This window comes from Solea solea, chromosome 10 (assembly GCF_958295425.1).
Source record: "Solea solea chromosome 10, fSolSol10.1, whole genome shotgun sequence".
Taxonomy (NCBI): domain Eukaryota; kingdom Metazoa; phylum Chordata; class Actinopteri; order Pleuronectiformes; family Soleidae; genus Solea; species Solea solea.
Window position 1 is genome coordinate 26,472,539 of NC_081143.1, and position 21,328 is coordinate 26,493,866.

Genomic DNA, 21,328 nt, shown 5'->3' on the forward strand with positions numbered 1-21,328 from the left:
TTCATCTAGACACATTGGTAAACATCTTGTACGACAGCAGCAGCAGCAGCAGCGACAGCAGCAGCGACAGCGAACGCCTCAGCGTTTCTCAGACAGGATGGTTCTTCTACGACTGCTCACCTTTACACTCTTGTCCAGCTGTAAGACTCCTAACCTTCTTCTCTTAGGAACTTCTCTGTGGATTTATTGCTTTTTTTGGGTGGCGCAGGAGGTTTTGTCTCTAATCTGGTCAATCTTTCTTGTCTTATTCCAAGACTTCCATCCAGGAACAGTAGTGGACGCACAGCCACGTGAGTAGAACTTCTTCTGTAGAACTTCTTCCCTTAAGTAAATTACAGCTTCGATGTGTCTTAACATTAAAGCAGGAGGTTATGCTTTAACCCTTGGTGCTCATGTTGCACGTACCTGTGCCACAGGTGTTGGTAGGCCACGTCTTCAAGCTTTACAGAATGCATTTTTCCATCTTCATGACCGACTTCTGCCTCATGTGAAGTGTCAAACTATTCCACAATTTGGGAGTTGCTTCTTGTGATTTCAATGACATGCGAGTGGAGGTTGGACCTAGAATGCATTGTTACACTTCAGAGGAGCCAGCATTTGATAAAAGTGAAACAGCATGTTTCTAAAGATAGAGCCCAGAGGAAGCAGATACAATGAGAACAGGAGGGGCCCCGGGAAGGAACCCTGCGGAACTCCACAGGCCATGGCGGTTCTAGCTTGAACCGCCCCCCGAAAAAAATTAAAAGTGTAATATTTCTCAATTGCACAAATCCTTCATCAGAACAATAGAAAAACACACTTAAGAGAAACCAGTTATACAATACATATGCCAGAAATATACACAATAATAAGAGTAGAAAGCATCAAGAACCATATAAAAAATTAACCCTTCTGCCAGAAGAAAACAAAAGCTGCCCCCCCAGACCGCTAACCCAAACCGTCCAGCCCCGCATGAGCCAGGCGCGGCTCCCGATGGACTCCAGGGTCTCCGCGCTGCCCACGTTACGCATGCGTCGGTCCCGGCGGGGCCCCCCTGAGTGGTAACACAGCAAATCTGTTTGACACCATAAGACAACCATATTACATGTCCTAGGTACTGGGCAGGACAGGTTAAAAAAGAAAAATACGAATCCACAGTTACAAGTACAAACCTGCAGCAGTCACATAACTCTCAAAAATACGTCACAGGGGCCCCAGGCATTGTGTATTGAGCAGAAGATTCATCAATTTCACAAATTGCGTATGCGTTCTAAGCTAGCACCAAGCTAGTGCCGCGAAGAACAAGGAAGAATTTTTAAATTATGAATAAATTAGTAAAATAAAAATTAATTTCATGTTGGATATTCAACGGACATTCGCTCCAGATGTGGTCATCTACACTTTCTTACTTGGCATGTAGCTCATTGGGATTAGGATTGGTAGGGAGTGGGATTTGTTCTCGGTGTCTAAAGTTGTGAGTTCAAACCTCAGATCACTCAAGCTGTGAAGGGCCTTTTAACTGGTTTGTGTCCTTAGAGCACTCCATCATACCTGTTTTGGAGATATTCCCCCAGGACAAAGTCTATGAAGGAGACAAGCTCAGCATCACGTGCAACATCACATGCACCATCAGTCTGTACAGCTCTAAAAATACGCCCATCTACTTGGACCTGAGGTACAGGACCAAAACTATCCCCATCTACACCATGGATGCACAGACAAAGAACCCGCTGGATTTCGAGTGCAGATTTGGGATGGGAAATGGAACAAAAAACTCCAACCAGAGAGCTTCAGTGACCGGTGAGTGAACACTGTTGGACATACACTTACAGTACTGTTTTTGACTAGGTCAAAATGAAAAAAAAAAATCAAACTACAAAATGATTTTGAATGATTTTGAGGTCTGTGCGGCTAGACAGCAGCACACATGAAAACGCAGTGTTATAACAGCTTCCCAGCTAGCCCCAGACACTAACCTTATCACAACACACACACACACACTGACAATTAACTTCTGTTCAGTTGTCGTTAAGGGGAATCTTAGACCTTTTAAGGTGACATTAGCGATTTACATGAAAAAGGCGTTCAAATTTAAGCGCCATTTAGGGCACACTGCTGCATCCCCGTTTGTACAGCTTCCACTAAATTCTATAATTTGTCGCTAAATACTCTTACGGACTGTAGAACATCTTTGCATCTATGGCTGACAGCTTACCGGAGAATCGGGCTGGCTTTTTGGAAACCAGTGCATATAATCAATGAAGTGCAAATCATTATGGTGAGATGTAACTAGTTTAAAGACATTACTGGGGGAGTACCTTGTAACAAATGTCATGTTACCTTCCGATACTTTCCTAACCTTCAGTAACATAATCTAAATTTAGCGAATCTGAGGATGCGGCATTTGTGCAGTGTTGCCCAGTCATGACCTGATTGCAGATGCATGACTTGCTGTCTGTTTGACGTTGGTCCACAGAACTGTTTTCATCACCCACGCTCACCATGTTCCCTGCTGACGTCTTTAAAGGAGAAAACATGTCACTGACCTGCAAAAGTGAGAGCTATGCGTCTGAGAGAATCGACAAGGGAGAGCTGACTTACACTCTTGAGCCGTCTGACACTTCTATGATCTCCACCAAGCCGGGAGTGTTTTCTGTCAAAGCCCTGACCTTTGATTTCAACTACACCTGTGTGGCTCAAGCCAAAGGCATCAAGAAACGCAGTGAAACCCTGACTGTGCGTCCTAAAGGTGAGATTATTATACGGATTAACAGTGGATTTTCATGTAAGGCTGAGTAGCCTTAACTCTCTTGGCTTTGAATGTTTACCAAAGATTTTGTGAAATGCTTCTCTGTTTAAAGGCAGTCTTCTGTAAAGTACTTGAAAGTGATACACAGTCTGCTGCACATCTACGGCTCTGTCTTGTCTGTTTATGTGCGCTGTGTAAGAGCAGCACTTCTGTGTGTGTATGTGTTTGTGTCCGACTCTCCCACCACAGTAAATACAGTTGGAGAATTGTGCATTACTTTCATGTATGTAGGTTTATGACAGGAGGTCGCTCGATTTGTCGCTATATGCTTCTTAAAGTCACCGGGGGTCTGTAAAGTCGCTAAATATGCACACGGAAACGGCACAAATGTAAACAAACAGATATTATTTCCCTTTCATTCCCTTTCATTTGTTTTCTGTTAATGTTTACATCATCATCTCTGTTTTTCTGGTGTAACGTTAAAGCACAACTTACAGTCTTGACATATTTTATATTTCCTGAAACGATGGCGTCTTTACTGGAAATTTTTTGAAAACGGCAAAAAAAAAGATGTAAAAGATGCCAAAAGTATGTCCGAGTGTAACCTCTACCCCAACATTATTTCCGCTGACAGACCCACCTCTGACCACCCCACCTCTGACCGCCTCCGCTGATTTACCGAAAAACCCAGAGGGAAAGCAGTTCACGACCACCGCGAACAAGAACATCACACAATTCCAGATCAAGAAGTTATGCAAAGAGCACAGTGGCACGTCCAACAGTGAGGCCACCATAGAGGGTGAGGCTGGTGAGTATTCAATCGCACCTGTTCCACATCTCTGGACATTGTCCAGAGTTTGTGTTTGAAAAACAACGACAGCGGCACTTTACGCCTGGGTCATACTTTTACCCATTTCTGTGAGGTCAATGTCATCATCTGACCCTTTTGTGGAAGACCATAAGATCTGCACATTCAAATGGGCATACAAGGACATACAAATGGGGGCAAACCATTGATATGGTGTGTAAAATTTGAGATCAAACACCACAGACTGATACAAAGCTTAATTTTCGAGCGAATGGAACTTCAGCTTGTGGAAAAGCGTAGCAGCGTCACTCATTCTTTAGCAGATTCTCATTCTTTTTTGTCACCTTCTTTGCTCCTCTTTGTCTGTACAGGTCACATGGCGCTGTGGAAGGAAGCCGTGATCGGTGGAGTTTGCCTGCTGGTGGGGTTGGCGCTGATGTGTGTGCTGTACAAATTCATGATGGGTAGAGGAAGCTATAGTATCGCTACTAGGGCTGGGTATAACCAACAAATTCCTGAACCAATTTGATCCCGATCCACAAAGTCTCAATTAAATTAGATTCCACAATTCAATAAATTCAATTCCGATTTAATTAGGAATATTACAGTTACAATACCACTCTTAGTTGGTAATGTTTTTTTTCTATCTATCTATCTATCTATCTATCTATCTATCTATCTATTTATGGTGGGCCACATGAAATGGATTGGAGAGCAGCATGTGGCCCGCGAGCCACAAGTTTGAGCATAAACTTATTCCAGGTTTGAAAGGGTTTGTTGGGGAATAGTACTCCAAAAGTAAAAGGGCACATATTCCATGGCTTGAATCCGTATCTATCTATAATTTTTATTTCTACCTGAAGCTAAAAACCTCAGTTTATTCTTCTGATTAGTTTTGTTTATGTTTCCTCCGTCATTTGACACATATGGTTGTGGCTTACATGTATAAATTCAACGGTATATCCGTTATATAACTTTGTTGTGAATTGTTGTTGTTGTTGTTGTGGTTGTTGTTTTTGGGTTTTTTTAAAGTTTGTCTATAAAAAAAACGCCTAAACTTAGATTTCAACATGACTTTTGTTTTTTATGCATGTGTCACAATGACAGAAAGTGCCATTGGCAGTTGTGACAGTTAGCTGGCCAGCTAACTAGCCTTTTTAATTCACCTTTTCACTGGCACGAGGAGTTTGACGTTTAGACAAAGAGGGTGAATTTGTCTCTGTGTTGTTTTTCGTCTTTTTCTGTTGAATGGTTGAGTGGCAAATCACGTCAGTACCTGTGTTATAGCTTTAGTTACCGTTTGTCTTTCAAAATTTGACTTTGAAAAGCGCCAACCCAGCAGCTCTGGTTGTCGCTAGCTAGCTAGCTAGGTAGCTGAAAACATAACCTCGCTTTATCTGGCCGATAATAACGTTCACGTACAAAGGTCAGTGTCAGTTTAATGCAAACCTGCTGACCTTACTTTGCCTTAGGAAGATATAAAGCCACACAAGAGCAAGTTTCCAGTGTAGCTGCACTAAAAAATTCAGACATAAAAATGAATAAAAAAGATCCTGCAGTTACTTAGCAACACCAGCGCCTGAAGATGATTGACACTGGCAATGATTTAAGAGTGAAAAACTCCCCGCCTGGAATGAGCTGCTGCCAAAATGTAAATTAAAAACCTCAGACCACATATTTACCTAATGATTGACGTTCAAACATGTCATATAAACACGTGTTTTTTATGTGCAGCATTTTGTGTTATGTTTTGTGAATGAAAAGAGCAGCACAAATAAAATGTATGATGCTTTTTTTTTTTATCAATAGGGACAATTTATTAGCCTGTGAATTTCGTTTATTCAAATCCTGATGTGTTGAGCTTAATAAATGAATGATCACATCATGTAGTAAACCCAAGTTGCCACCAGGTGGACCCATGTGGCAACAGAAAGAACTGTGAAGCCGAGGAAAAGGGAATTATTTACTGTAATGGCGCACTCTGGTGGCAAATACTATGAGAAAACACACCAAAAATAAATGATCAAAGTTATCAACTTTTACTGCCGAGTCTGTACCACAATAATATTTGGAATGTTGGATTTAGGTCACAGTGGTTTTTATTTGTACTTTCACTGACAGCAGCTTTGAAGAGTGACCTCCATGTTCTACTGTGAGAAATAAATGTGCAGCGACAATCTATAGCAGGGGTCACCAACCTTTTTGAGACCGAGAGCTACCTGAAGGGTAGAGAATAATATGGAGGGCTACCATATTAACATTTTATGCAATTTACCATTTAAATGATGAATATTATGCATTCAATTGCATACACATTAAATCCAGTGCTTACTCCTAATGATTATCACAGTTTTTATAAACAATATCAGGACATTTTACTCAGTGATCATTTGGATACATGCAAGTGAGGTGAAGTGAAATGAGCCCACGGACACCTCGTTGGCTGCTCGCGGGCTACCAAGTGCCCGCGGGCACCACGTTGGTGACCACTGATCTATAGTGATGTCAGCAACCTTCAGAATGATATGAAACTGAAGGATCTGGTCTCACTGGACACTTTCAAAGAGTTTTTAAATGACTTTGAGGCAGAAAAACCCGCTGCCAGATGACTTAATTAGAAATATGCTCATTGTGTGGTTCTTATATTGCATTCTGTATATTGTGTGTATGATTTTAATCATTTCTTTGTGTAATGCTATCTGTCTTTTTTCCTTGTTAAATAACATTTTTTTCCCAATAAATACAGAAGAAGAAGCTCAGTCTTATTTTAAGCTTTAACGTAATTTGTGTTTGTGAAAACACACACACAGCACAGTGAGGATAGGTCGGATGCTTTTATTTGGCAAATAAAAAAACGATATTTACAGTCAGCTAATAGCAGTTCGTTACATCACTGGATGAGAACTAGCATAGTGAACGGCAGAGATGAAAACACTGAACACTGTGGGCTCGGTTCATTAATCCACCGGCTTGGGCAGGTCGTGGTAGTTGTTGACCTCTGGAGGGTGAGGATTGATCTCCGGTCGGTCGCCGTTGAGCTCTGCGTACTCCACTGATCCCTGCTCACACAGACGAGCCATCATTAAACACTTTAATCACATGGGTCCAGAGCAGTTGACACCGTGGCACACACCGGCACTGTTGTTGCTAAGTGCTAGGATGACATTTAAACAATGAAGTGAAGGTCCACTGTTTAACGTTCGGGTGTTTGTTTGGTTTGTTTTTGGCAGAAATTGTTTGTGTAAGGGGGAAAACTGCTTCAAAAACAACCTGTTTGGTTTCCATAGTATAGAAGTGTAATGGTGCCACGCCAGGACAATGAAAATCAATCAGTATCACAGAATAATGTGAACATTTTGACAGCCACGTGGTTCCCTGACGCATGGGAAATTGATTGGCACTTTTCCATTATACAGTTCAATATTGAGATTTCAGTCAAGTCAACTTTATTTCTAGAGCACATTTAAAAAAAAACAACCAAGGTTGACCAAAGTGCTTTACACTGCTACATAAAAGGTATAAAATCAATTAAAAAAAAAAATGGAAGTCAAACATTTATGTCAAAATAGTGACATAATAAAATAGTGAAATGGTATAAACTACATAGAAGTGTCCAGGTTGTGGTGAAGGCCAAGGAGAAGAGTTGGGTCTTTAAAAGTGATTTAATAGTAATTAGTGGTTCAATGGTGACGGCAGATTTAATTTCCATGGGTAAGTGCCGTGTGGTAAAATGGTGCCAAACCATTGAGAGCTTTAAAAAAAAAAAAAAACAATAATAAAATGTTAAAATACATCCTAAAACGAATAGTTAAAAGGCGAGCGACGGCGTTCTGGACCAGCTGGAGCTGCCGGACAGTCGACTGGTCTAAACCAACATACAGACAATTCCAATAATCCAGCTGAGATTTTATAAAAGCATGGATTAGTGTCTCTAAGACCTTTGTGAGAGAGATAGGCCTTCACCTTGAGATTTGTTTGTCGAATTTGAAAGCACTGTTAAATTGTAGGCATTTCCTTTCCTAAGTGTTGGAGATTAACGCATGTTTTCTTTTTAACTGATCTCCAGTTTGGCATTCGGAGGTTGAGCTCATGACACTTTAGTATCGGCTCAGCTCGCTTGGAACCTCATCAGAACTGTGCAGTGGAAAAGTGTTTGTGTTTGTTGCAATCTACAGTCTCGCCACTAGATGTCACTAAATCTTGCACCTTAAATAAATATGACATCAAATATGACTGATTGTGCCAATTCATTCCTGGTTACTCTTACTAGTCCAGATTGGATTAGATTAGACTTTAGTATAGCAATAAAGAAAAAGAAAAAAAAAAGACAGTAGTCATTGGTTACTGGGCACTCAGAGATAAAAAGCTTTCCTGTCCGTTATGACAAAGATACACTAACTGACAGACACAACCATATTTACACCATGAGGTCACTTCCTCAACTTGTTTTATTTTTTTTAACCTTTTTCAAATTCTCTTTCGCTGCCTGGAGACCCATGTAGGGAGACGTGGTTCAGTCGCGGGTGTGATCACAGTTTGCTGAGGGACAGGATTCTGGCTGAGATGGACTCAGAGGTAATGTGACTGGACCGCAGCACTGATCCGAGTGGGTGATAGGGAAGGAAGCCCCGGCCCAAAACTCCTTTGTTCTTGTCTGGAAACTCTGACTCTGTGTGTTTCCCTCTAGCTCTGTATCATCAGCCTGCAGAGGGTCAGAGTGACCAAGAGGTGGCTGATACAGAGACACAATAATGATGATAGGACAAAGTCAATAGTCTTTAGAAGACATAAAGACTGGTCAAGACCAAGACCAGGAGTCTGGCTCTTCAGCCCCTCTGCAGTGGTAAATACTTCTACAAAAAATATGTGCCATATCCCATGTCTACACCAAATTTGTGTTTATAAATATGGAAAGCTGTTTGCATCCACACACTTCACACACAGCTTTTCTCAAACACGAACTACAGGAACACTTTCCACAAATAACTGAAGGACTCAAATAGATCTACAAAGTTCTGAGGTTTATTTCAAGGTATAGGCCTTTTTTTCTCCTTTGTTAACTCGTAAAAACATCAGTTTTCTTTTTGTGTAGTTCTTAAATTTCATAAATGCAACCAACTATAGTCTATCCAAGTCAACCAACTAACTATCTATCTATCTATCTATGGTGGGCCACATGAAATGCATTGGAGAGCAGCATGTGGCCCCGCGAGCCACGAGTTTGAGACCTCTGTTGGAGGTTTTTGAGCCAAGATATAGTTCTCTCGTTTTCTGAGCAGTCAGCTGAAGAACGTGGAGTATGAACTAATTTCAGGTTTGAAAGGGTTTGACTTGTAACCACGGGGTTACCGCCGGTTTGAATCCCGACAGGTTACGGTCTGGGGTACGTCCGAGCAAGGTACCCGATCCCCACAATGCTTCCCATTGATTGGGTTCAGTGAACATTCTAAGTTGACCTCAGCTACATCCAGTGTCCTCCCAGTGCTGGTTCCAAATGGTTCCAAATGGTTCCAAATACGCGAGTATACCAGGGTCCGTGCGCGCATGTGTGCGGAAGTATACCACAGGCTTTAATCTCCAACATTTAGCAAAGGAAATGTCTAAAATGTCAATATTTAACAGAGGAGTCTGGTGTATGTAGAGATAGCACTGCACTAGAACTGTATCATGGAAAAGCAACAATGGGCGTCCACAAGCGCCATTCGATGAGCTAGGTTTGTCCATGTTTCAGGGCGAGACAGAACATGAGGGTGATTGTGCAGTTAATTACTCACGTAGTCATGATGATCGGCCGCACCTAAAAGAAAAAAAAAACATCACAAATTAGAACGGATGACGTCAGAGTTCATGATGTGGCTGAACCCGCTGACTCACTTCTTCTTCTTCTGACTCCTTTCGTTTCAGCCAAATTTAAAAAAAAAAGAAAAAAAATGTATCTGTATCAATAATCCATCTCCTGCCTGCACATGCTTCTCTGAGCAGCTCATGATTCTTTGTCACTGCCGAACAGGAAACATTAGGAGCTCTGATGTACGGCTTGATAGACATGCCCGGTGTCTGGGTGCCGTTTCTAATAACAGGAAGTTCCTGCCAGCACTAACAGGATATGGTCATGGTTGTGGAGCCAGCCAGGGTAAACTTACATTACATTTCATCAGCAATTCAACTTCTCATCTTAGCAAGTTCTACAAGTATCTCAAATAGCGTCAGTAATCTGGATTCATTGACGTTTCTGCCACTTGGGGGCAGTGCAGCAAACCGAGGACTGAAAAATTGTTTTTCAAAGTCTAAATTCGAGACCAAAAATAAGAAGTGGATTCCGTCTTCCACTTTGCAGGGTGAGTCCAAACAGGATGTAACAATTTGTGGAATGGCCACCAGGGGGCGACTAATCTGGTTGTAACGAGAAAAAAAAAAAGAACTCCGTTTGAATGGAAGTCTGTTATCGGCCTCAATCGTGACAGCTTCAGCTCTTCTTTAATAGAATATAACGACAGTTTAGTAAATTGTAAATTACTGCCAGATATAGAACGTTTTTCTGAAAAACTTAAGTCACAGGCTTCGGTGTTAAAGAGTTAAACTCACCAGGTGGAAGGTTTTTGAGCTCGCTGTACACGGTGTCCGTGCCTTTTCGCGGCGGGACTGGTGACATTAAAAAAAAAAACACAACACATTAGTCGTCTTTTGAACATCAAAAGGAAGAAAAAAAAAAGTTGATGAGATACTGTCTGTATTTAGGAAAACAAACCTAAAAATAATCGGATTGTGTCACATTCTGTAACTGCCATCTCTGGCCCATTGAGGACGATAAAGAAGCATCAGAAAACCAGCCGGCCAATTAGTTCAACCCTTCCTGTTTATAAGATCTGCAGAGGATCTGGAAACCCCAGCACTTACACAAACCTGGAGATTGTCTTATAACTTCTGGGGGTAATTAGGCCCCTCCCAGTTCTTATCAGCTTTACAGGAATGTGCGGAAAAGCAGAGAAAAATGATTCTGGCAAAGTGGCCAAGAATGGAGGTTACAATTGGAATCCTGAAGCTTCCCTTTTGCATTGTAGGTGCGTCGTCATTTTTATGTGGAAAAAAAAGACATCGCAGAGTGACTACACAGTCCTCCTGAAGGTCAGCTATAGGTATCAGCAGAGAAAGGCTTCCAAAACCCTTTAAATACTGTAACTCTGGGATTAACAGACAGACTGAGAGAAGATGCCCGACTGTTAACATCTGCTTGTTCATGTTTGGCATCGTCTCAATTCTCAGATCTGAGCTGCTTCCAATAAAGCTTCTCAACTTAACTCATCACCGACTCCAGAAACTCCATCCAAATCTCTGTAACGCCACGTAAAGACAGGGAGAACATGCAGACTCCATGAAGAGACCCTTGTTTCGACCGGGTCGCGAGCCCCCGGTCTTCTTGCTACAAAGGCAAGAGTGATAACCACTACACCATTCTTGTGGCTCCTTGTAGCAGTTGACAAACTATATCTCGGAACCGTCCAGAGATCCGTGTCTGCCTGAAAGCACCATCAGTGGTTCCCAAGCTTTTTTATACCAAACACCACCTGAGAAAATATTAAGCTCTCAGAATCCTACGTTGGGGTACGTGAGGTTGCTCCGTGTTTCTGAGTTGGAAATCCATGTCACTCTTCAGGAATGTCCTGTGACCTCAGGAATTCCGAGTTCTGACTACAGATGGAACGCAGCATTATTCAAACTCTCTCTCTTTGTGTGTGTGTGTGTGTGTGTGTGTGTAAACTGTGCACCTCTGGCAGCGTCCGCCGGCTGTGGATGCACCACCTCCGTGTACTCTACATCAGGCTCGCTGGACATCACACTGCTCACGTCCTCCTCGTCTTTGTCTGTATTTGAGAACACGATGGGAAGTCTTTGTAGGGGGACAAAAAAAACAGCGAACTTGCATTTAAGTGGACAAAGAATCAACAAAAACCTGCTCACCGGCTTCAGGAGGTCGCTCACTCCACACGCTGACCGCAGCTCTGACCACTCTCACTGTGGGACACAGAGAGACAGTCCTCAAGTCATTAGACATATTCTAAATAACAAGAAATGTAAACAGCAAAGCAGCCAGTTTGGCAAGTTTAAGTAGGAGATTCTACGGAGCCCTTCTTTTTAAAGCGTGCACGCTTTACTAAAACACACGCGCGAGATAAAGCGTGCGTGCGACTTATTATCTTGTGTGTGCGCTTTAGTAAAGCGTGTGCCACTTATTATCTCGTGCGTGTGCTTTAGTAAATTGTGCGTGCCCTTTAAAAAAATGTTTTTCGTCTATGTCACCTCCAGGGCTCCGTAAGATACTGATCAGATTTAACAAAAACTCTCTGGAACTCTCTGCACTCTGGAACTGAGGAAGCTAAATGGAACTCACCATGTTTTTCATTATTTATGCTACTGTTTTGTCAAAATGGCTGCCATGCTAAGGGCCCATTGCCGAACCACAGCTATGAACATCACCTGACACTGGGGGTAGGGAGAAAAATCCATGTAGTGAAATATTGCGATATTATATCATTTTTGAGACACAGAGTATGAAAAAAAAATAAACATAATTTTTAACTGATTTTGTGGATTAGCATAAAAAAAAAACAATTGTGATTTCAGTCCACTAGATGGCGCCACACGCTCACTCAAGCTGTTGCGTGAGTATATCGCAATAAATGATTTTGCAAACACTCGCCGTGATATCTTTTTGCGACATAAATACCATGATAATATCGTATCGTGGTGTATCTGGCAAGGGACAAATATCACAATATTTCATCACATTAAGTATCGATTTGTTTTAGAAAATATTTTTTTTAACTGATGTTACAAATAAAGATTCAACTTTTTATGGATGAGTATAAAAAAAAAATATCAATGTCATGTCAGGGCAATAATGCTAACTTAGCTTTTGCGTTTAAGGACTTAATCTTGCAGTACTCTATTCAGGTGATATGTGAAGGACATTCTTAAAGCAAAAGTTTCACTTTTTGTCAAATATACAAATATGTAGAGGAGCAGCTTCAGTCTCTGCTGTGAAGCTACTAGCAAGCTACTGCTTACAGGTTAGCCTAGCATGAAAAACAAAAACTGCTCAACAATGTTTAGAGATAAGATAAAGTTCCATTAACCAGCATCATTTTTTTTAACAATTATCATGTACATATAGTTTTGTGAATTTAAACAAAAACTTCTAAACATGTAAAAATGAGACATATTTTGATACAGAGACAGGGTGACAGCTAATGCTAAGCTAAAGAGAGTTAACCAAAACCCAACAATCAGAAAGAAAGTGAAGCTTTCTTCCAAAAAAAAAATGAAATACCATGAAAACTACAGACTATCTTCATGGCAGCCATTTTGTCATAAAACAGTGGGTGTGATTCATAACATTGATGAAGAGTGTGTTCTGTTTGTGCTACTTTCAAGACAAATTAAAGTTCTAGTTTCCAACTCTGACTATAAACTTGATAATGATGATAATTCCTTTTTTAGTCAGTCAGTCAGTCATCATCTACCGCTTTATCCTCTGCCAGAGGGTCGCGGGGGGTGCTGTGCCAATCTCAGCTACATCGGGCGATAGGCGGGGTACACCCTGGACAGTTCAATTCCTTTTTTAGTATTGATTAAATTGATCTGAAATTGCAAATGTTCTCAATATCAATAATAAAATGCCTTAATCTTCTGCCCATTGTTACAGCATATTATGATTCTCTTAATTTGCTAAATTCCTTATATAATACATTGAAACAACAGCAGATTAAATGAAAACAGTGGTGGTGACTACAGTAGCTGGGACTGTGGAAGTCGTACATGTGTGAGCTGTCTGAAATGTGGCATTAGTTACAAAGCCTTTGATTATGAAAGTGCTGTATATACATACTTTTTCATGTCCGTCAGTCAGCCACAACACTGGTGCTAATGTTACGTCATTGCTCTGTGTATTTCTGACCTGGTCAAGCCAGGAAATCATGGCAACACTTCAAAATTAAGTTTTTTCAAATACTCTAGAGAGAAAAACTTTAGTTTTTAGATTGCTAGCTTTATTAACCCTAACAATACAGAGCATTTAGGCTGTTTTTTTCCATTCCATGTGCAATAAAGTGTCTTATGTCCCTTTTTTCCCACTTATATACAGTATATACTATATAAACACACCCAAGCAAAATTATTTTAAATTCTTTAAATTGGTTTCGATTTGTGACATTTGGAAATATGCCAAAGTTTTAAAGTTTGCCCGGCTCATTTTTATGAACAAAAATAAAATAAAAACAAATAAAAACTTTTTTGCACAATCTGCACAACTACTAGACAACTCAAAAGAAGACGCAAAAATGCATTTTGTAAAGCCTAAAGATGTGACCTATATACACACACACACACACACCCCGGGATGTCCGTATTAAGAGTTGTGTATTATTCAATTTACCAAGGGTAAAAACAAAACAAAACCAGTAACAAAGGAGTGCATGTGAAGTCTCCGTACTCAAGTCGTCCACTGCTTGGAGCACAATAGGCTGTTCACACAGCGACGGTTGCACAACAGATTCTGGCAAAAACAACTTCCCAGTTGGTAATGTAATCTCACACACAGCTCAACCAGAGCTCATGTGCTCAATTTCCTCCACCTGCTGCATGCATACAATCATATCTGGTCAGAAAAAAAAACACAGTCCCACCCTCCATGCTCCTCCATGCCCCACCATCCACCACCACTGTGCCAGCAAAGGAAGTTTCCTGTAGACCCCATTGTTCCAACATTTCAAGGAAGTCTAAGTTGTGAGTTCCTTTTTTTAGGAAAAGAATCAACATATTATGCTCTGGTTTTCTAGGCCTGGAGTTGAGCACTGTTCAGTGCACAGTACAACTTTATTCTATCATACGCACAGAAACACAGAAACACACACACACACACACACACACACACACACACACACACACACACACACACACACACACACTCTTGCTCAAGCAAAAGAAATGGTATTGACACACTTCTAAATAAAAACCAGTATTTTATTCTACAAGTCTCTCTTCCAGTGAGCCAAGGGATCAACCAAAAGTATATACACACATTTCCTGTCATGGTGCTAAAACTGTATATACAAATGATTCTGTCGCTAAATCCAAACTATACATAACATATCAGACAATTAGAAATTCTACAGGGACAAAAGCATTGGGTCGCACGTCTTCAGAACTGGAATCAGGTGTTTTCTGGCTGGGGACCCACAGATGGTTTTGCAGGAGAATTGTTTGGGTCCCCCAATTTGAAGGTTTTTTCCCAATCTTTAAATTAAGATTGATGAGTATGTGTTATAAATAAACATTTTATTATTTCACCTTGGAATGATTGCTCCCGGGAGCAGTGGGAAATCTAAATGCGACAAATGGACAATTCTATGCTTTCAACGTTTTTTGGGAACAGTTTGGGGAAAGGTCCTGGGCGAGCTCGCACGGATTAACTGAAACAGAGATTACGAATCAGATTACGATTTTAAAATGATTTGAACAGATTATCTGGCCAAATTATCCTGTAGTGTGAGGAGATTACCAGACACAATTTTAACGTCAGTTTTCCAATGAGAGCGAGTCGAGCGGGAAACAAATGTTTCGACTTCACCCACAGTTTTTAGTGTTTCTCCGCCTCCATGTCTGTTTAAATTCTGAAGTCACGTTGAATCGCACAAGTTTCTGCGAGATCCCAAGTCCCTGGAATCTCCTCCCTGTGTGTGGTCCTGAGTCTTGACTTTTCTTAGGATTTAAACATTGAAAATCATCATTACAAAGTTTGTTGTGTCTGTGGTCTGTGGCCACGTTTTTAGAATCAAATCAGATTTGAAAATCCTCTAGTGTGGGGCAGACTTTACAGAACACTGGCAAAAATCTGTCACGCAATATTCCTGTGTTTTGTATTTGGGGCAGAGGTGGAAAGTAATGAATTGCATTTACTCACATTACTCTTATTGAGTAGGTTTTTTGTGTACTTTTTTACTAAGTAAAATTTGTAATTTTATAATTTGTAATTTTACTTTTTTTGGAAGTATTGTACTTCTCTATGTTTATCACATCTGTTACTGAGCCTGAATTAAAAAAATAAAATAAATTCATGCACTGGAAACTTTGGCAGGGAATGATGAGGACAGGTGAATAATGAAGACAGACAGGTGAATGATGAGGATAGGTGAATGATGAGGATAGGTGAATGAATGATGTTTTAACACGTGTATAACATGTTTACCTCTTGTCTACTATTTTGATGGATGACAGAGCGGAAATTTCCAGAGATCCACTCCAAAATCTTGGAGTAAATCTGTAGGAAAGTAGAAGCTGTGACCGTGGGCTGGTCGGATGCTTGATGCTGGAAGTATCTATAGCAGCTTTGGGGCTTTTAATTCTTTAATTCTTTAATTCTTTGGATTTAGAACGGGATGTCAAAAAAAACTACCGGAAGTGATCCAATACTTTTGTCCATGTGGTGTATAATCCTGCATAAAGGTAAATGCAATCACACAAACGTAGAGAACGAAAGTTAAAAGACAGCAAAGTTGAAAGTGTTAAATCAAAGGCCATTTACAGTAGACAGCAGGAGGAGGGGAGAGGGAGCAACGGGGTCCTGGTTTACATCTCGACACAAAAACGCCCCCTCAGTCAAAACAAAGTCCAAATTCTGCTTAAAAACTGAACAATTTAAATCCCTCCCGCTGCTCGTCATCTCTATACTTTGGCTGGGAAAGTGTAGCTGCTCCAGTTGCTGATGTCAGCTGGACGCGATGCCACGCTACCTCGCGTCCCATTGGTCGCTCTCCCCTCCGTGCCATCATAGAGAGGCGCTGCGTCTGGAAGAAGATAATAATGGACGCGCTAAGCATTTTGTTGTCATTGCTTCAGTAGGATCAGTGTGATCTATGGAAGAATCTTGTACCTTAGACTTTGACTTTTACTGCAGTGATTCCCAAAAACACTGGGTCGGGACCCACAGATGGGTCACGGGAGATGTTGTTCGGGTCCCCAAAACAAATTTGCTGAATTTTCCCAGCCTTTGAGCAACCTTTAGATTTATGTGTATATGTTTGAAATAACATGCATTAAATTAAGTTAAACCAAATTAAAATGATGTTAGCTGTTACAGATATGCCCGGAAATGAGTTGCTCCACTTTTGGCGCTTTTTCCACGACACAGTTCCAGCACAGCTCGACTCTACTCTACTCGGAAGTACCTCCCCAACGCGGGCGAAGCCAACCGCCATCGAACTGCCGTGACGTCGTTTTCTATGCAACACAAACTAGTGACTTGTAAAGCAGTTGTTTTCGGTGTAACTGAATCATTAGAATCAGTTAATTAAATAGTTTTCTTCACAGAATCGTTAAATATTGAAATTTCAGACGTTTCCTTGGCTAAATGTTGGAGATTAACGCACAATCTCAGGATTTTTAAGACTTTTTAACTGATCTACAGTTCGGCATTGTTGGCTCTGTCAGACGTTGTGCTCATGACTCTTCCAGTGACGACGCTCTCAGTCTGTTGACGTCACATTTCAGTATCGGTTCAGAGCAGGTACTACAAAAAACACCAGGTACTATCACTGATGGAAAAGTCGAGTCATGCTGGAACTGTGTTGTGGAAAAGTGTCATTCGTACACTATTTGGGTCATGATAGTTTTCCATCTTCACAAAGTGGGTCCTCATATAGTAAGTTTGGGAAACACTGGTATACTGTATTATTGTTTCTACGTCTACAATATATACACAAAACATGATGAACATGCACAAACAGACGGACAAAGACAATATGCTCACACAAACCCACATTGCATGTGCATGCATTAAACCTGAACAGGACATTTGGTTACATGAACAGCGCTAGGCAGGTTTACCACCACATGATAACTGCATGCATATTAGAATATTAGGACATGATACTGTGAGATACTGTGGCTGCATGGATTCATGCCGTGAATGTTGAGATGACGGATGAGTTCATGGGGAATGAGGTCATGAATGGGTACAAGAGAAAAGAAACACGGCGCTACCTGTGACTGTGTTAAAAACCTCTGTGCCTTTTGTTTAATTCAGTGTTGAAGGTTTTCTGTCAAGCTGTAAAAATTAAATCAAGTTGGACAGATGGTGGTTTACCACGGTGAGGCTTATTGACACGGCACTGCTCCAGCAGTGTAAAAGGAGTTGCTATGATGGGCTACGTTCAGATAAGCAGCCACAAAACAAATCACAGATCAGATTTTGCATCTCCCTTTCTTGGCACTGCCTGAATCAATAACAACCGAAAACGTCGTACTTGTGAGTCCACAGAGCGGTCAGCAGTGGAGGCTATCGAAGTGAATTTGTGAACGAAAGAGCAGCAAATTGTCACGACCTAGTTCATATATTTAAATCGCGACAAGAGCAAATTTGTGCAAAATGTTTTTCCCAACTCATTTTTTGGGAACTGCTGCTCTCCAAAACACGGCTCCCCTCCCAATGTGTTTTGGCCAGTGTTGGGAACGTTACTTTAAAAAAGTAATTAGTTATAGTTACTCACTACTTGTTCCAAAAAGTAACTGAATTACTCTACAATAAAAGTAACTCGTTACCAGGGAAAGTAACTATTTGCGTTACTGTTAAAAAAAAAGTTGCTATATGTCAAAGAATTTGGATTTTTGATCCCAATGAACTTGAAGAAGCGATTTTATCGCCACTTTGAAAATGCCAACTTTACATTGGAGTCCTGACTCGCCATCTCTGCTGCTTCATTGATTCTCTGTTTAGCTGTTGTGTGTGTGACTCTGCCTTGGTCAATCATAATCGCTTACCTCGTTATTAACCCGCCGCCTCACTAGCTGTGAGCCAGGGGTGCGTTGGGATTACACAGTTTATTCAATCAATGCATAGTAACGCACAGCATTTTCCGTCCAGTAACGTTAACGGCGTTGTAACGGCGGGAAAAGTAATTAGTTAGATTACCCTGTTACTGAAAAAATAACGCTGTTACCATTAAACGGCGTTATTTCAAACACTGGTTTTGGCTTTGCCATGCTGCCGGTGCAGGTCAAGGAACCAACCAAAACAACACCATTTTGGCAGGAAGTGGTGTTTTTCACATCCATAGACATATACAACACTTATACAAGGAAACTGGCCTCTTCACCGGCTGTGTTTAAGCAACAAGCAACAGGAAAAGCATTTTACCGGATCACCAAAGATCCCGAGAAGGGCAGAGGTGGATCACTGCAATGAAACGCGCTTTAATGATCATTGACTGAATTAAGACGCTAATCATTGTAAGTTAGGTTCCCTTAACTTTACAGACTCCATAGCTAATCAGCTTAAATCTCTTGTTTGCGTAAGTGTTCTTTAGGGTAGAACGAGGGAAAGTTTATCAGGAGGTTGAAGATGTCGTAATGCTGCAGGTCTGGAATAATGTCAGCTCCGGCTGTTTCGTGAAAAGCATGCTTGACTTTCAGGTACTTTTCCTGCCAACATGGCGGCGTAAACAAACTGAAACACGTGACTTCCAGAATGCTATTGGCAAAAAAAACACATGGGTTTCTGATGATATGACAGAAACCCGAAAAATCAGAATTGACGATGAGCTAAGTTCTGTTAGCTACGTTCTTCGCTGTACACGGTGGGAAGTGATTGTTTTCTTGGTGTTAAATGATATAGAGTGGAAACGTAACCCTCGTCCACTCGTCCACTCATCAAAACATTGCGCTACTGTTACACAAAAACACAGGAAATATACACTACAACGCTAAAATCCAAGCTTCTTTTTTGTGATTTATGTGACTTATTTGCTGTGTAGTTAATGAAATAACAGTAGTAGTTTAACACTAAGAGCCTTTTTTTTTGGCTAATTGAATTACATGAGGAGACTGATACCACTCTTGTGTCTATATGCTAATAGGAGGCTGATGCAGCTAGCCTAGCATCGACTGTAAACATCAGGTAAAGAGCCTGCACCTTTAAGATTCCAACTATTGTATAATTTTCATAAAAAGTATGAAAATGTTCAAAGCATAGAGTTATTTCTACAGGAAGTAACATTTGAACAGCCACTTCTCAAACTCTTCATGTCAGCACCTTCAAAGGTCTCGATTCTAACGAGTCAGCGTTTGGAGATTACTCAGCATGAATTTAAAATGTCTAAATCCTCAATGTCTTTGATCTTAACTTCCAAACTGCTGTTGCACTTGTGCCTGCAATTCAATATACACTATATGGACAAAAGTATTTGGACGCCTGAAGTCTTTCCATGTGAATTTGTGTCCATTCATTCTGTAGAGGATTTATGAGGATTTATTGGCTAACAGTCTCCAAAGTTCCAGTTCATCCCAAAGGTGCTCGATGGGGTTGAGGTCAGGGCTCTGTGTGAAGTTCTTCAACTCCAAAATGTCTTTATAGTCGATATCATGTTAGAATAGAAAGAAGTCTTCCTCAAACTGTTGCCACAAAGTTGGAATTGATTGTCCTTCATTGGAGATAAGGGGCCTCGAGCCCAAAGTCTGATTAAAACACCCAAATTTGATAATTTACAGGTGTAGCCAAATACTTTTGTCCATAGAGTGTATATTAAAAAAAACTTATGTAACATTGAGGTGACATTTCAGTGATTTCTAATGCACAAAACATGCAAAATAAGCAGGATGGCCGGTTAATATTAAAACACTGTCACTAACTTCTATAGTTCCCATCACACACACAGGAAGCAAGTAATCAAGCAAACTCACACTGACAATTCAGCAGCTGCTTGTCTTTTTCCTACAATTAAGAGAGGAGAGGTGAGAGGAGCGGGGAGGTAGTAGGCAGAAAAAAAAGGTTTTCATACATCATACGTCAGACACAAGGGGCCTGAGTTGCTGGAGGACTGTAGGTCTCTCTACCTCTCTTGGATTTGATGTACAGCACACACACCGCCACCAGCACCGACACCACCAGCAGGCAAACTCCCCCGATCAAGGCTTTCTTCCACAGCGCCATGCGAACTGTAGAGACAGAGAGGAGGTCAAACACGCGGGTACCTGGATTGACCATGTTTCCAGAGACATGTTTCTCCTGCTGCATTTTCACATGAGTTCCTCAATGGGTGAGCTCAAACATACACTCTCTCTGGATGTCTGTGAAGGTTCTCGCTCAAAATTCAAGACTTTTAATCTGTTGTGGAGACACTGTTCCACAAGAAGCCCCAAGTCTCCATCTGGAGATGGTGTAACCTCCTAATAAACGTATTCCTGATTGGAATTCAACCAAGTTTTTACATTCAACCAAGTTTCGGCTGGTTTCAACCTTTTTTCTCCCACATTTGCCCAGATGTACAGTATTTTCCAGAATCAGTTCTCATTTACTGTACATCTTCAGACAACGACTATAAGAATTCTTTTAAATTATAAACAAACACCAATAAATGAAAACAAAGAGCTTCTTCATGTGGAACAGGTGAGACTGAACACTCATCAGACTCACCCTCGACGATGACATTCTCACTGCGGACAACGTTGTTGGCGTGGTTGTCAGCCTCACAGTAGTACGTGCCGCTGTGCTCTTTGGACAACTTGTTGACGTGGTAGTACGTGTTGTTCTCATTCAAGGTTTTCGTGAGCAGCGGTCGTTTGTCTCCGACGCGGTAAAACTTATAGGTGACAGGTGGTGTGCCTTTGGTGCCACATATCAGGTAGAGCTGATTTCCCTCTGAGATTTCTGGTAAGTCAGGGAGGACGGTCAGAGTCAGGCCTCTCAGTGGCTCTGGGGGGAAAAGAGGTTTGATTTTAAAACCCAACAACAAACTAACTAG

General features: G+C 41.1%; 2 protein-coding genes across 8 annotated transcripts in view; one reads left to right on the top strand and one right to left on the bottom strand.

Annotated features, from left to right (window-relative positions):
• LOC131466980 (uncharacterized) lies at positions 1-6,382 on the top strand. Its single transcript, XM_058640634.1, has 6 exons — positions 1-140; positions 255-290; positions 1,516-1,779; positions 2,456-2,728; positions 3,363-3,536; positions 3,908-6,382. Exons 1-6 carry the CDS (start codon positions 98-100, stop codon positions 4,063-4,065), a joined length of 948 nt encoding a protein of 315 aa, XP_058496617.1. The 5' UTR covers positions 1-97; the 3' UTR covers positions 4,066-6,382.
• The window catches only part of LOC131466979 (platelet endothelial cell adhesion molecule-like), a 24,064-nt gene continuing 9,101 nt past the window's right edge, over positions 6,366-21,328 (bottom strand). The window contains exons 8-14 of one of the 7 annotated variants that reach the window (XM_058640628.1): positions 21,001-21,279; positions 20,421-20,522; positions 11,496-11,549; positions 11,303-11,398; positions 10,122-10,178; positions 9,311-9,333; positions 6,366-6,595 (exon numbers count right to left, since the gene is read on the bottom strand). In XM_058640628.1, coding sequence (XP_058496611.1) covers positions 6,494-6,595; positions 9,311-9,333; positions 10,122-10,178; positions 11,303-11,398; positions 11,496-11,549; positions 20,421-20,522; positions 21,001-21,279 — 713 coding nt within the window. In that variant the 3' untranslated portion in view covers positions 6,366-6,493. The other 6 variants (XM_058640631.1, XR_009241466.1, XM_058640632.1 and 3 more) reach the window with 6 other exon arrangements.

Bases quoted from the DNA above. Each gene is read 5' to 3' on its own strand.
- LOC131466980 (XM_058640634.1), top strand. From the start codon at position 98: ATGGTTCTTCTACGACTGCTCACCTTTACACTCTTGTCCAGCT. The intron at 141-254 runs GTAAGACTCCTA...TCTTATTCCAAG, and splicing joins CTTTACACTCTTGTCCAGCT to ACTTCCATCCAGGAACAGTA. The intron at 3,537-3,907 runs GTGAGTATTCAA...TTGTCTGTACAG, and splicing joins CACCATAGAGGGTGAGGCTG to GTCACATGGCGCTGTGGAAG.